Genomic DNA, 16,773 nt, shown 5'->3' with positions numbered 1-16,773 from the left:
CTGTAGAGATGTCAAAGCGAGCACTCTACTGCTGTGCTATCAGACCGGCTTTTGTAAAGGAAAGGCTACAAGTAGTTGAAAAACAAATGAAAACAGTTTGGGACGGTGATCAGAACCTTTCGGTGAGCTTTGCCCTGGTGGAATGGTGGATTAGGGAAGCACTAAGCAATGAGGCAGAATGTCGGGAAAGAACAATCAAGATTTGAAACAAGGGTTAATGCCCTCTGCTGATCCATCTTTCACTATGGGTCACCCACATTCCAATATCATAATGAATTACTAGAGCCCTCACCAGAGGGGTCTGTTGTGTGGTCAGGTGACCATAACCCAAGTCAGTGGTCCCAATTGGAAGGTGCTTGTCCAGGTGCAAAAAGGGCAACCTGTGACACAGCTTGTCCATGTTTCCTTGATAAGTGCCTGGTGCGCATACGTCTCAATTGTCACACATGGAAGAGTCAAATGGAAGCCTTTGTAAGCATTTAGAGCCTCCATTTCACGTGTGTAGATTGACTAGAGGCCTTAACGCCGCGTGAAGGAGAAGTGTAATGTAATGAGGGCTATAATGATGTAATGTAATCTGATGAGAATTTTGGATTTCATGCTTTTCTGAATATTGAAAGAGAAGCAAATTGTTCTAATGTTTGGTATTGTCTTTATTCTAGTGTTGTGCATACAGTTCAGGCACATGCGTTACTGAAAGATACTGAAATGCCAAGGTTGGAAAGTACTACAGAGGTATACAGGAATCTGACAGCCCCAAATGCATATCATCCAAACGATGTATCCTCCCACTCCCCAATGAAACATCCTACAATGGCTATCTCCTAATTGCCTTGCACTAATACTTCCAGCCTGGCATCTCTGTTGCTTGAAGTAATATGGCCCACCTGATCAAGGCTGAGTGAGTTAGAGGCCAGGCACATGCGCAGACATCGGGGTCCATTGCAAGCTTGCCGGTCCGGAAACAAAGGTACCGGTAAACCTGCCAGTACTGTTGTTTCCGAGGCAGCAAACTAGGAGTTCTGCGGGCGGGTGACAGTGCTACCGTCCTCCCCATTGCCATTGAGTCCAATGGGACTCAAATGGGAATTGGGAGTAATTTTTACAGGAGCCCGGCAATGGGCAATTACCGGTTCCACCGGGGCCGTAATGCCCCGGTAATTGCCCATTGCCGGGCGCTGGACAAAAAATGACTCTGGCGGTAGTCGTGCCGTTTTTACCAGGCCCAACATCACGTATTGGAAAGGCTTGTTGCGGGAATACTGTAACACCGGAATGCGCTGTCTGCCACGCTCTCGATCCAGGTGCTTAGGGTTGTGGCCACTTAAGGGGAATTACAGTCCTAAACATTTGTAGATCCCTGCTGGAAAACTGTAAACACACCAGACAGTGTGTTTTCAAACAATGACTTTCTGCAAGAACTTTGGGAGGTGTTCTTAGAAAGTTAAATGGCACATAAAAATTGGCAACAAACATGCCTGCGTTCGCAAGAGAATGTGGAAAAAGGACATGGACCATCAGATACTTTAACCTATCTGAGAGTTCCTCAATGATCTTTGTGTAGCTAACTACTCATTGTTGAGTGGAGGATATATGCTCATTTGAAGAAAATCTAGGCAGGAGATGCTTTGGACCTCATATGCTCAAAGTAAATGTAAGGTCCCAGTGGACAATTACAAAGAGTGGTGGATGTTAATGGATTGAAACCCAAATCTGCTCTTGGTCCAGAACACTTAGTGCCTGATTCACAGAAGCGTTTTACAATGGTGCAATCCCATTGGAACACGCTCTGTGAATCAGGCCGATAGGGGAAAATGAAGGCACCGCGCCTAATTCATGGAACCTTTAGCACAGTGCAAAGTGACTTTGCACTGGTGCAAAGTGATTTTGCACTGCCAGCAAACACCCTGAGTCACAGAGCGGTGCAAAGTCTATGTTTGCAGTTCAAAGTAACTTTGCATTGATGCAAACATGCACTTTGCAACTTTCTTTGAATCAGGGCGTTTGTTGGCAGTGCATAGTAACTTTGCACCGTGATACAAGTTCCATGAATCAGGCCCACAGTGTGCCGAGAAACAGGCAGTCATTTATTTTAAATCAACTTTTCATGCAACCCCAATGATAACTCATTATTTCAATGTGAAACCATCGGCCAAGTATGAGACACTGCGATTCACAAATGGGCAAGCACATGTTCTGGTGAAAGGTCCTTCAAAGAGGGGAGAGAGAGGATGTTGTGGCCCTTGTCAATTACATTATGCCAGGTTCTATAATCCTAAATCTCACCCGGATAAGCACATTCACTCGACCAAAGTGCCTAATTTCAACAGTACATCAAAAATGCGTTGTTTAGGTTTAGAACACAACAGGTAGGTTTTGTATTTGCAAGTAAATAAACAACTCGAATCAGTCCACATGTGAGTGCAGAAATGTACAAACACTGGTACAATTGGAAGATGTATTTCCTGGAGATGCAGAAGAACACTAAGGGCCTGATTCATGGAATAGTTGCCCGGTTCAAATCGAATTTGTCCTGCTGAAACGTGATTTTGCACTGCCGACACAAACCCTGATTCATGGAACCGTGCACAGTGTAATTTTTCAGTGCAAAGTCCGGGCGAAGTCAGCACATAGTGATTTTTGCAGTACTACATGACTTTGTCCGGACTTTGCCCAGCAGAAATACCCTTTGTACAGTTCCATGAATCAGGGGTTGTTTCCGCAGTGCAAAGTCACTTTTCAGCAGTGCAAATTCACTTTGAACCGGGCAAATATTCCATGAATTGGGCCATTGTACCTTCCTTCAGCGGCACGCATTGGGATATTCTAATGCACAGCTATTACTGGAATTGAATTCCAAGACACATTTACATCAAACGGACATACCCGCTGCCCAGCGTTTCTATTCCCCAGTATTGCTCCATCTCACTGGTGCAGGTCTTGTAAACCTTTTTACAGTTTTTTTCATCAGACATGTCACCACAATCATCATCTCCGTTGCACAGAAGTCTCCGAGTAATGCATCGCCCTGGATAAAAAGAAGAGACATCCTGTTATAACAATGTCTTGCTATCTACTGTCTGCTGAGTCTTAGCTGTTTATCAAAACATATGTCTGTGAAGTGACAAAAGAGAACAAGAAAACACGGGGGTCCATTTCTGAGGAGGGATGCGGGAAATGAAAGCGTAACATTGCTTTAGGCTGAGTAGTGTGGGTTCCCTTTGCTTCTCTTACCAGATCCCTCCCTAAATAATAAATCACAGACAACTTATGTGTATGGAAAAGTTGTAGGCCGTAGGCATTTTATTTTCTTACAGAAAATACAACACAACAAAATAATTACACTGCCATATGCTTTTGGGCACCTTTTGTCCAGTCCCGAAGTTGCCCAGGGCTCCTCCTGAGTCCTTGTTATCCCTGGGCCTTCGTTCCTGGGCACATGCCGCCTATGACGTATCTTGGACAGTGTACCGAAAGAGTACTCAGCGTTCCTTCTTCTGCCTGCTCTTTCGTTTCTTGGACCGTGTACCGAAAGAGTACTCGGCGTTCTTACTTCTTTTTGGACCGTGTACCGAGAGAGTACTCGGCGTACCTGCTCCTGCCTGCATCCTTCTTCTTCCGTTATTCTTGTAGGGTGGGTTGGGTGGCAAACATTTTTCCTTCCCCTTAGCCAGGCACTAAGAGCCTACCCGAGAGAGGTGAGCTCTTACCTGGTTTGTGCCGCCTCTCCTTTTCCAGGCTTACTTATACCCCCCTGGCCTTTTGTTCCTTCTTGGGGGCGGCCGGGTTACCCCCCTGACCCCTTGCTGTTACATTTCGCACCTTCCCAGGTGCTGTTTCCTGCCCTTCCTGGGCTTTTGTTTATTGTGGTGCCATTCGGACGCCCCTCCCTACGCTTTCGCGCCGTTTTCCCCCACCCTGCGCCTAAACTCCCAGACCCTCTATCGTCCTGCATTTCATGCGGCCCGGGGCCTGGGTCATTACCCTTTCAATTTCCGCTCCGCTCATTCTGCAGCTGTAATGATGTGTCGGAGATCATCAAAGCAAATATAGCATCTCCACGTTGTTGTTCTCCTCCTGAGATTTACATGCAGGCATACAATGAACGGATTCAAATGCAATACGCCTCACATTAGCATCTTCTAATGAGCAGGAGTTTTCTTCTGGAATCCATTATAAAGCACAGCGAACAAAGCCAAGGGTACAATTGAAGAGTAAAGGCCATTTCATCTTCCTTTACTCTTCACTTTTCCACTCCACTTTGAGGGTGGAGAAAATGCATTCAGGGCACAGGCAAAACTAAGTGTAACATATGGTTGGTGATCCCTGGCATACAATTAACATTTTTAACAAAATGGCCACATACATATATTATTATTATAATAGTTAAGTACTTAGTTATTTTGACGAATCCTTCTCAGTGAGGGACCACAGACACGTTCTGCCTGAGTCTGTCTGCCCTCATAATAATTATGACCCAAGATGGGGATCAAAAGCACCTGGGTAGATATTTCAGTGCTCTTCGACTTTCAGTGCACATTGTGTACTTGTTACAATGGCAGAAAACAGTTCACTCTAGTGAAAAGGTGGCACCATGCAACAACATCCACACCAAGATGACAACAGGCCTGATTCACAGAGGGTAGCTCACGGGCAACATGCTTGCCTTGGAAGCAAGACGACACAGAGCACCACAGGTTCGATCCTGGTCCACGCTTCGAAAGCTCTGGGTATTTAGCGCATTATAAATAACCAATCATATATCATATACATTTCCTATCATATAAGTGTTTTGTAATGGCACAATCCCATAGGAAAAACACTGTGAATTAGGCCAATAATGTATCTGGGATTTGTTATTGCTGGAACCAGGTCCAGGAGAGATGCAGAAAACAAGAAGCAGGGCTAGTGAAAGTCTATTGTGAGCTCTTGAGGGAAATTTGAAGATCTGCCAAAGCTTTCAGGAAAAAGAGAGCTAGTGCAGTCAATGACAGAGAAGCAAGCACCACACCTCCAAGGAGTAATGCGGACCAGAGGGGCAAGAGAAGACAGTCCAATGCAACATGGCAGGTACCACTAAGGGACTGTGGGCTCTATGAGTAATGTGGTAACAGTAATGCGGTTCTGCGTTTTGGCACTATTCGCATTGCTAATAGCTCCACATTTCCACATGAGACCTTCTGTGTCTAAAAAAAGACAGCATGTCAAAGCCCAGTGAAAACTGAGAAAGATGTTGGGAACTGAAATGATTGGTACATTGAGTACTGAGACCCAAGCATTTGACAATTAAATGATGCATGCTTGGAAAATGGCTCTCAAAACACTAAGAAACTGAAAAAGCCTTTGACTATTGCATATGAATGATATTAGGCATATGGACTTCCACCATCAATCATTCAAGAGAGAGCTGGCAGCCAGAACATTTTCATGTACTAACTCAATCATTAAACAAAAGCATCATCCATGTGCAATGTATGCTCATATTGCAAGGAAATATTTGTGAATTAGAAAAAAATTCTAATTTACACAAACACACAAATGTACATTATGCATGGTGTGAGTTATCCAAAATGTGTTGTACCTCTGCAAATGGGCGGATGTGTTTATCAGTTATCACTAAGAGCTCTCCTAATCCTAGGAGTGACCTCCAGTGAAATGATAATGTTTTGTAACGTATCATTTAATCGTTTTAAAACCAATATGTGTGGACATTATATTTGGGGGAATACTTGCGTATTCTAAATAGTGCGTTCAAAGCAGCAATGATTGCACTATATCTGGAAAGAGAAGATAAGGGAAATGTAGTGATCATGCTATACAAGCTGGCCGTGCAGCCTCATCATTGGGGAGCAGGAGCTCTTCACCCTCTTGCCGACGCTGCAGGAGCAGCCAGCCCACACCACAGCATATAAGGCAAGCCCATGGGGCATTACCGGAGCGAGACCGCCTCAAATTGATAAATCCTACAATGAGCCCAAATTGATTGAACATTCTGCACGTTGTCGATGACCGTCTCCATTGGAAATCTGACGCAACACCACGTGGGGTTCAGCCTCAAAGTTACTTTTAAATCAATTTTGAATGATGATGCGTCTACCAAATGTATATTCTAAAAATGGCCGATGGCTTCTTGTGCCTCTAACAGCTGACCATTACTCGCATTTGAATCAACTCACTACCTTTGCTACTGCATATTGTGATTGGCCCTCTCCTGCATTATAGAGCCATTCAGGTATGCCTTCAGTTTGAATCCGGCCCGATACCCAAAGTCCCGTTGCCTAAGGCCCCTGTCTGTAATACAATATAATATAATATGGCATTTATAACGTGCCTATACACAAGTGTTTAAAAGCGTGATGAGGCAAGGGAGGGGGGACAGAGGGAAGACAGGCAACGATCTTACTAGGCCTGGTGACATTGACATCACCTCCAGGAGCACTGCACCTTTGCCACTTCAAAGAACGCACCCTGCGATGACCTAACCCTTATTCAACCAGAGTAAGATCTGCCTTTGTGTTCTAGCCTGGGCCATCTAAAAACCCATTAGCATGGTACACTTCTATAAAATATATATTATTATAGGGACTACTCATAACTCTCGACTCGTTCCACGGCAACCCGCTTTCATGGTTCCCATACTGCACCGACCTTAGTCACCTACTACGTTGCCATCTGCCTTACGGTATAGATGCCCACTCTAGCCCATCCCTAACAATCAGGTGCAACCACATCGCTTGTTGTAACCTCACTGGAACTGCCTAACTGGCTGTCACTCTCTCATCTACACCCGTATAATATCATTCATAACTGATATTGACCGCATTACTTGACCTCTAACTCAACAGGGTCATGTGCCTGCTGTATAATGCCCCTCAATGCAACTGCAACTTGCTTCATGCCGTGTTGTCTGCAAACCTACTGTCTTACGCACAATGACAGACTAATCCATTGCAACAAATCCGCCATTTGAATTTGGTACACACACCTTGAACCACTCTAACTGCCTCGCAATGTACAAACTGCTAATTCACCTTCCGTAAAGTGTATTCACTGTATTGTATTGACTGCTTTACCTAACGCTATTTAAAGTGTATCACCCGCTCTGTACTTACCTTAATGCTACCTTTCCTTGAAGTGCATTAATCATACAGTATGACAGTATTGATTGCATAATATACCTTAGTTTAAAACGCACTGACCTCCTACACAAATACAGCCTAATCGGCCCAATAAGCCCTATACTTACATGCATTGCCTTATCTCACTTGGTCCCTTACTCAACCTCGCCATCTATCATGATCTAACCACTGCAATGCTACAGCACTTAATAACCTCCTAAGATATTGCTGTCTCACATACATCACCTGACCTGGCAAGCACTGCCTCCAATCTTACTTGCACACTGCTCCCACGCACGGTCTGCACCAATCATACCTTCAGTTGCATCCCGGCCCTCGTCTGTTCTTATTTGCACCAGAGATACACTCTCCTGATTGCACACACACCGGACACCCAACTGGTAACGAACACACACGCATGTACTCTCCCGCAAGCATGACCCACCCAAACCTGATCTGACAACAGACTACTACTAACAACACATGTTCTAGCACACTAAAAATGGTGCCTAACCTGCCTGATTCCTCCACCATCCTTCCTACATGTTTCCTACCATCTGCTAACACACACCACCTCAGTCCACTACAGCGGTTTAGCCACAAACCTCTCCCATCAATATGTCATCAGGAACCAATCAGTGCATGATTGTGCTGCCCACATCCAATCCGACCTGCCTGCCCCAACAGGCTCTAATAACAGTACACCAGTAAATCAAAGAGCTTGGGACAGAAGGCAGCCAGCCCTAATAACTATCCCTTCGACCACATGGAGAAATGTACATCTTAACTCCAGAACTCATATCTACACCACTGAGACTTCTAAACACCACACTATCTGCCCAAGTGCTCAAAATACACCTACTGCTGGCCAATCAACTTCCTTCAGGAACACCACAACCTTGAAACCCAGAAAACCTTACCCCCGATCTTCAATGCAACAGCTAAACACAGACCCGGCTCAAATTCAAACTAACAATAACAACCTGAAAGGGGACATGCTCCATGGTCCCCTCATCAATGCAAGGTCAATCCTATCACATGCATTAGACATTGCAGACCTTATTATCTAAAATAAACTTGGATTCATAACCATTACCGAAACCTGGATCGATGAAGCTGCAGGCCCATCTCAACATCAGGGAAAGACCTAACTACTTCTTTCACTCAGGTGAATTCATTTTAATCAAAATTACCTTAACATCTATCGCTACCCACAACACCCGCATTATCTACAGACCTCCTGGCCTGATATCCTCATTCGAAGATGATGTAGGCCAACTCCTATCCACAAAAACCATGCCTGGCTTCAAACCCTACTATTGGAAGACTTTAACCTGGGCTTCAAAGACCCCAAGGACAACAATGCTTAACTGTTGCCAACACCATTACTGCATTAGTCTACACACACCGGATCAACAACCCCACACACATCAAAGGGAGTACACTCGACTGGCTAGTTGACCACAACTGCAAAACAAACATAATCTCCAATGCCAAATGGCCATGGTCTGACCATCACATCATCACATTTAATATCGCCAAGAACTCTGCAACAGACATCCTCCCTCCCATGGCACCTACTGCCTTATCCAGAAACGTAGCATTACAGTAAATAATATCCTTCCCCTGTTACACCTTATCATGGCACACCTTGACCTCCAGACCAACGACCCCTCCGTCATGGTGGACATGCACCTTATCATGGCACACCTTGACCTCCAGACCAAGGAACCCTCCGTCATGGTGGACATGCATAACCAAACTGTCCTACCAGCCACAGATAAAGTAGTACCGCTATCCTTGAGCAAATCTAAACCGCTAGCCCACCTGAATTCATGGTACACTCCTAACCTTAAAACGTTGCGCAGTACAAAGAGACTGCTGAGTCCAAATGGAAAAAAATCCCATCTGAACTGAACAAAGTAATCTTCTCTGAGGCTACAAAAAACTACAAGCAGGCCATCCGCCAAACAAAAAGTGCCACATACAATGGAAGAATCACCAATGCTAAATCAGGCACCATGGAGCTCTCTGCCATATTAAGAGCACTCGAGTCACCAGTGCCACCACTAAAAGTCTGCCTCAAAGATGCGAACTGGGGCACCGACATCCAAAAAGCCCTCCTTAATAAAATAGCCTTGCTAAAATCAAAAATCAAAATAATAAAATCAACCTTAAACCATCCCAAATGCAACAAACACTCAGTCACGCTGGCCATCAAACTGGCGCGCTATTCGAATTTGCACCGGTCTCTAATGCAGAAGTCTTCAAAATCATATCCAGCTTTAAACCTTCAAGATGTCAAGGTGACATTTGCCCTGCATTGCTTATCAAAGACTGTGCGCCTGAATTGACACCGTTCATCACAAGACTAATCAATGCCTTCTTTGAAAGCAGCACTGTTGCAAGCAACCTCAAAGATGCATGGGTCCTACCCATGCTAAAAAAAAAACGACTCTAAATCCTGATATATCGACAAACTATCAACTGATATCTACAGTGCACTTCCTCCTCAAAATCTTGGACAGAGCATCCAAGATCCAAAACTATCTGGAATCCAACAAACTCATTGGCCTACGCCAAAATGGCTTCCGCCCAAGACATGGGACGGAAACAGCACTACTTGACTTGAAAATACAAATGGACGAGTCTAAAGACAATGGCAAACTAGCTCTCCTCCTCCTGCTGGACCTCTCTGCAGCGTTTGTTGTAGTCAATAATAACATACTTGGCAATCACCTCACATCAGTGGCCCATTTCTCACCGAAATCCATACACTGGATACAATCCTCCCTTACTAACAGAACCATGAGAGTTTTCTCACCTATCTCTGCAGCAAAGCCAGCCCCAGTCACCTGCGGTCTACCCCAGTATTCCTGTGTCTCCCCCACACTCTACAATATATTCTCAAAACCACTATTTGACTGTCTTGAAGATTTGGGCATCACCAACACTAACTACTCAGATGACACTCAAATCCTCCTCCCCATCTCTACGTTTTACAGCACAGACTCCAAATCAATTAATGTAATCTACCAAACTATTCAAGCCAGGATGGCCAAAAATGGATTATGCCTAAATGATGAAAAAACAGAACTACTTCTTACTGGATCACAATACCGTCTTATCAAACTTTGTGACCCCTTCAACTCCTTCACTATAGATATCAATATTATCAAGGTATCCAAGGAAGTGAAAACCCTTGGTTTTTACCTGGACTCAGCCCTCACTTTAAGCAGACAAGTAAACCCCATGATATCAGCAGCAGCCTATACGTCTAAGTTAATAAATGCTTGCATACCCTTCCTGTCATCCGACAACTGTATCACGCTGGGTAGAGCCCTCATCCTGTTCAGACATGACTAATGTAATGCCCTCTTTGCTAGTAATGCCCTCTTTGCTAGCTAATGCCCTAAGAGCAGCTCTAAGCATCCCTAAAAATACACACATCTCCATGACTATACAAAACACCCACTGGTTACCTGTCCAGGAGCAAATCCTGTTCAAAACCCTCTCCATGATGGACAAATGCTTACATAATTCAGCCCCCAATTACCTGGCAGACAAATTCTCCACCATCCAATTTAATAGGCCTACACGCTCAGCATACTCTCACCATCTCTCCGCCCCCTGCTTCAAGCTCCAGAAAGCTGGAAGTATGAGCTTCCCAGTGGTAGCAGCCAAACACTGGAACACATCACCAGCTGCATTAAGGTCAGAACCCTATTTCTGGACCTTCCACAAACACCTGAAAACATGGCTCTTCTCACATGAGCTATTAAAATAACTCTCTTATAGTAATCTGTTCTTCATTAACAATTTATGAACAATGTAACTTTGATGTTGATGTAATGCACTCCTCTATGTATATGCGTAACCATGTAACCATTGTATTTTTACCATTGTCAAGAACAGCGCCCAGATGGCCCTGGGTTGGGTGCGCCATACAAAGCTCTAAATTAATAAATAATTAAATGTATGTAAAAGAAAATCACATGTATATGCTCATATACCATTAAAGGGGAAAAGGAGAAATGTACCACTTAGTTGATTCAGTCTTTCATGGTTCTAAACATATGAACAAATACAGATAAAAAGGCCATGCTATACATACCAGAAAATGTAGAAAAACAAAGAATACATATAGTGTCATATCCCTTTATCAGCTCTTATCAGTTCACAAGACATTCCATGTGTCCTCTTTTTCTTAGCCTGATGGTGCTTCTGAAGATGGTCTTAAGACCATAATGCGTTAAACTTACAATGACGTTAAGGTGGCTTTGTTAAAATTGGAATTTTCAAGATTTACTGTTATCTAGACTGTAGCTAATAACATATTATTGACATGTACTCATATTTGATTTAGAATGATTAAATGATATTTTACAAAACAATATAATTTGTAGAGTTGAGATTGGTGGTCTCTCCTAGGGTTAGAAGAGCTCATAGTAATAATTGATTGATGAACACCAAGCCAGGATGTGTTCACCTTTTGCATCTCATTACCTAGTGTAAAATTGTCTTAATGTAGTTCAAACATCAATGATGGTTTCTTATTGAATTGATGAGCACTTCACATAGTATTGATTTCACTGATGTGTATTAAAACCTAAAATGTTTAAACATGTGTTCCTTCTTAATAACCTGTTTTTGTCCAATATTACTTCTTTCCTGTCTCATTCAGGTACACATTTTTGTCTAAATACTTATTTTACGTATATTTTTATCAAGCAGGGACGTCAACTAGAATGCCCTGAACTAGTACACACCATGTATGCATATTGCACTTTTAGATGTGACGGGAAAGGTGTTTGCTAAGCTGGTATTGGCAGCCCTGGATAAATGGACTCTGGCTGCAGGATGACTGGACCCCTGGCAATCTGGTTTCATCAAGGGAATGAACTCATCATTGAATGTGTTCATTCTAAAGCTTATGAAAAAGCATCTGACAAACTCCAAAAATAAGATATACTTGACCTTTATTGATCTATTCCAAGCCTTCGACTCAATACATTGAGTGAATCTTTGGGCTAAGTTGGATAAATGGGGATGCCCTGGGGATATCATAGAAGCTGTGCCTTGATACAGAGCTACAGAAAAAGCTAGACCTAAGTGGGACCCTATCACATTCAATAAAAACATCACGAGGCTTGAAGCAGGGTTGCCCTTTGGCTCCAGCTTTGTTTAATATTTTCCTTTCGGATCTTGCAGACATTCTGAGCAAGGCAAGAAGTTTATCACTGAATATCAATGGAGTTTCCATTGACCACCTTCTCTATGCAGAACAAACTCTGGTTCAACGCCAATTGAATGCTTTAAACACCGACGTTCAAGAGAATGATTTAATAATTAACATAAATAAATCAAAGATCTTGACGATACAATCGGAGCGAGGGAGGAAAACAGTCACGAAAACATGGTCCATTCAAGAAAGGCTCCAAAATGCATTCTCTAGCGAGCCAATGAAGGTTGATAGGGAAAACGTTTGCTAAACTTTCAATTATTCCTGTGTTAACATTCTACAAAATGAAGGTAGTGCCAATTGTGACCTTTGGGGCGGAAGCCTTTGAGGCAATCCCAGTGAAGTCCTGGGACAGATAAGAATGTGGATTTTGGAAAATATACTAAAGATCCCTAACTGTGCTCCCCCTGCAATTATACAACAAGAACTTGGTTTGATTGCAATGCATTCACAGGTTATTTGGAAAAGCCTGTTGCTGTACCGGATATGCATTTTGGATTCCCCAGTTAGAGGATTTGGTATCTTAAAAGAAGCAATTGTGTGCGATTGTAACAGAGACCTACAAGACTGGAGAAGACTATGGGCCTCATTACACGGATGGCGGTAAAGATTTAACGGTACCGGTAAAATACCAGTACCGGTAAATCCTTACCGCCTTACTTCGAGGTCCCTTTGCGGGTTGGGAGATTTAACGCCTGCTTTTTGCCGGCGTTAAAAACCAACCCGCAAAGGGTCCCAGGGAGCTAATTACGGTACCGCAATTTGCGGTACCGCAATTAGCGCCTTCCCCATTTCCATTATGCCCTATGGGGCAAAAATGGGAATGGGGAAGGGCAATGGTGGAAGGGGGAATTACTGCACCGCCAACCTTGGAATGGGGCGGTAATTCCCCTTTCTGCCAAGGCGGTGCCGGTATTTTACCGGCATGAACCATGGCGCTAATAGCGCCATGGTTCTCCGCCATCCGTGTAATGAGGCCAGTAAACACTAGAAGAGCTAGACACATCGGAAGAGCAGTTGGTGACCAATCCTGTTGCAGTACAAGTAAAAATGTGGAGACAGGACTGGATCTTGCCAGAAGATAAAGCCAGACTGGGGAAATATTGTCATCAGGATGTTGTTACATGCAAGCCTTACAACGTCTTGCCAAAATATCTGACAAAGTTCCCTGGTGGCTAGCTAAAATCGAAATCTTTCCGATTCTGTCTGAACCATTACCCCACTTTGGAAGTCCTAAACTTTAGGAATAATAAGGGACGAAGGAATAACATCTGTAGACTTGAGAAAGAAACCCTTAAACATTTACTCTTGTTCTGCACTGCAATGACCATACAGAGGAGAACAATGTTGGGAGCCTTTTTTGGAGAGACAGAAACTAACAATAGAGATGATTGGTGGCAGATTTGTATACAGGGAGAAACGTCTCTAATCATTGGCATAATAGCCTTCCTGGAGAAGGCCTTTACATGTATTAACGAAGAGGACCCACTACCGGCTGAAAACAGGGGATAAGTAAAAATCTTAGTACTGCTAGTGGTTCTAATGGAAATCTGTTTTGATTACAGATTGTGTGAAGGTTAAAAATGTACGACAAAGTTACAATACCATTTTAATAAATATATAAATGAAATGAAAACTAATTTGATCAACTTAAGAAGGATGAGTTCTTCTTGCCCATATTCAGAAATAGCACCTGCGGGTTACAAACAGACTTTTGTATTAGGTGCATTATTCTACTGAGATATCTTACTGCAGAGTTTAATATGCTATCCTACTTGGATAACATGAATAGATACAATGACTCAATTTCCTCCTGACCCCCCACCCAGCCTCACCCAATCCTTTCCCTTACCTTTCTTTACCTTCCTGAAGACTTCTTAAATTAGTTTGTGCATGTTTTTCCACGAGAATCAGCCCAAACCTCTCAAATATCTTCCAAAATGTCCTAAAGATGTCTGTCTCTTACATGAGATACTGTAGGTTTGGACTATAAGAAAAATACGGATGAACCTTTGAGAACATGCACACAGTCTTAAAAATGATCATTGCACAGTAGAGTGTTTTGTGGGATGGACCAACAGAAAAATATTCATGCATGTCATGCAATATTTTGGTCACTGGGCTGTTGGGGTCCACTCTAAGACAGACAATTTATATATAACGTTTTTCTTTTTTAAATTAAGTTCATGCATGCTAACATTAAAACCACCTAAAATAGTGACCGTTTTATTTTGTATTAAAAGAGCATAAGTAAGGTCAACCAGATTCCTTACAAAGCAGCATTGGAAGGTGGGGATTGGTAGAGTAACAGTAGCACTCATTGTAAACTGGTCCTAACAGTGAGGATAAAAGACATACTTCACATGAATAGGGATCTATGGAAGGGACTGTTTTAATTATTAGATTTCCATGATATATAATACTCAGACCTCCAGTGCTTAAGGGCAGTTTTTCAAAATAAGATTTCAAACCATTACCTCTTCCTTTGAATGCATGCCAACTGTGATGCTGATACTTCATTTTCATTTTCACACAGGCTTTTAAATGCCATTAGCAGGTCCTTACAACTAGCAGTAACCTCACGTCTAGTCACCTAGTCCAGTGCATGAAAGCCAACCATCTAGCACTACATCTCTGAGAATTCACCAATGGGGCAGAAAGAAAACTTGGACCTCATCTGGTAGAGCGACATATGGAGACAGGAAGGTTAGTCTAGGGCTGGAAGCACAGGCTAAGCCTGTTTATTGAATTTGATTGAAGTTGATTGAAGTTTTTTGAAGTTCTTAATTTAATTAAGTGAGTCTAGAAATTACCCTTCCATAGCATAGATGGTATATTTTGTTGGCCGAAAACAAACCGCATCATATATTCAGCATTGTTGGTACAAACTCATGAGCATAACCAGAGAGCGTCCATTTTGTAGGAATAGAATTCACCATTTTGATGGTATTTGCTTTTCTTGATTTTGTTCAAACTGCTTTGCTGTAAGTGAATTCTATTTTGTTCTTGCTCATGCACAGAGCAAGGCCACAAGTTAGATGTTGAAATGCAGCCCAGACAACCCAGACAGCAATGCCCCGGTCGCCTTCCTCACAAGTCCTTAGAAGTAAGCAACAAGGCATTTAATCACTATGCAATTGCCAGCTAGTCTTGCTGGAGCGGCCGAAACTATACAAATGAACAGTTAAAAGGCTGAAGTATGCTCTCTTCTGCGGCCTGCCCTTCATTGAGCTCCTGTAGATCGAGCTGACCTCTAGCCCACAAATAGAAACTTGAAGATAGTGAGGCCTGGAATGTGACTCTCCCCTCTGCACACAGCTTGCTTATAAGAACAAGAGCATTATGTTCCCCAAAAGAAAGAATAGTGTCTGCATCTGTGCTAATTGCAAACTGTTGCTAAATGAATGTCTGAAAGGTGTCATATTTGTCATAATTGTCAATCATCAAACCATTGCAAATAAAGATACATTATGGGCGGTAGCAAATGTGTCACTACTCATAATAAGATGATCATTTTGTATATATGTGACTGTTGTAAAATGTTGCGTCACACGAGGTCTGGTGACACACGTTACGGGACGTGAGACCCAGTTGGACGACTGAGACTATTTGCTTTGCAATAAACCCTAGATTTTGGGAACTGAACCTCGTGTCTGGCGTATCAGTTCGTGTGTGGTGATTGTGCCTTGTTTCCATATGCGAGGGTCCCCTAGGGGCCCCATCAGATTCTGAGTACATGTGAATTCGAGTGTGCCCTTCTGTAAATTGCCATTTTTTATACTGCATAGATAAGTGTTGCCACTCCCTATGATCATTACCAGAAAGAAACAACAAGCTCTGTTTGCCCGCATGTATTGGATAATTGCAGCCGTGTGTGTGTGTCCACCCTCTGCATACCTGAAACTGCTAGCATTAGGAAACAAGCACCGTTGTTCATAACTATTTGCTAACATCTAAATTTAAGTGAAGGAAAAACCAAGCCAAAAGCCCATTGTTTTGGATTTAATTGAGCTGACAAGGCAGCTCCACGAACTACATCTCCCAGCAGCACTAGAGCTGCACAAAGAGAAACGTCAGGCGCTTCAGCGCCGGTGCTTCTGGGATGGTGCCGGTCTATGCTGGTCCACGGCAGACATCGGCTGTCGGCTACCCACGTTACCCAAATCTCCTGCCAACTGGGAAGACAAGACGGGTAAGATATGGGTTACCCCAATCCTATCGCAGCTACTCTCCAAGGCCAACAAACTACGAAATGAGCAACTAATTACAGATTTTATATGTACCAAGGACACGCCGCCCAATCCACCCACCTCAGACAAAACCCTAGAGGCAGCAAAAACACAGACCAAACAAAAGCACGATGACAATAAAATAACACACCATCACCAAATCATATCATGCAGAACTGAATCA

General features: G+C 43.1%; 1 protein-coding gene across 1 annotated transcript in view; it reads right to left on the bottom strand.

Annotated features, from left to right (window-relative positions):
• C8B (complement C8 beta chain) overlaps nt 1–16,773 on the bottom strand; it is a 457,407-nt gene that overhangs the window by 374,190 nt on the left and 66,444 nt on the right. Inside the window, exon 4 of the mRNA XM_069642105.1 lies at nt 2,887–3,028. Coding sequence (XP_069498206.1) covers nt 2,887–3,028 — 142 coding nt within the window. The remainder of the gene's footprint in view (nt 1–2,886; nt 3,029–16,773) is intronic.

Source organism: Ambystoma mexicanum, chromosome 1q (assembly GCF_040938575.1).
Source record: "Ambystoma mexicanum isolate Mex_15411 chromosome 1q, UKY_AmexF1_1, whole genome shotgun sequence".
Lineage (NCBI taxonomy): Eukaryota > Metazoa > Chordata > Amphibia > Caudata > Ambystomatidae > Ambystoma > Ambystoma mexicanum.
The sequence above is the reverse complement of the archived record's forward strand: the minus strand, read 5'-3'. Positions and strand labels throughout refer to the sequence as shown.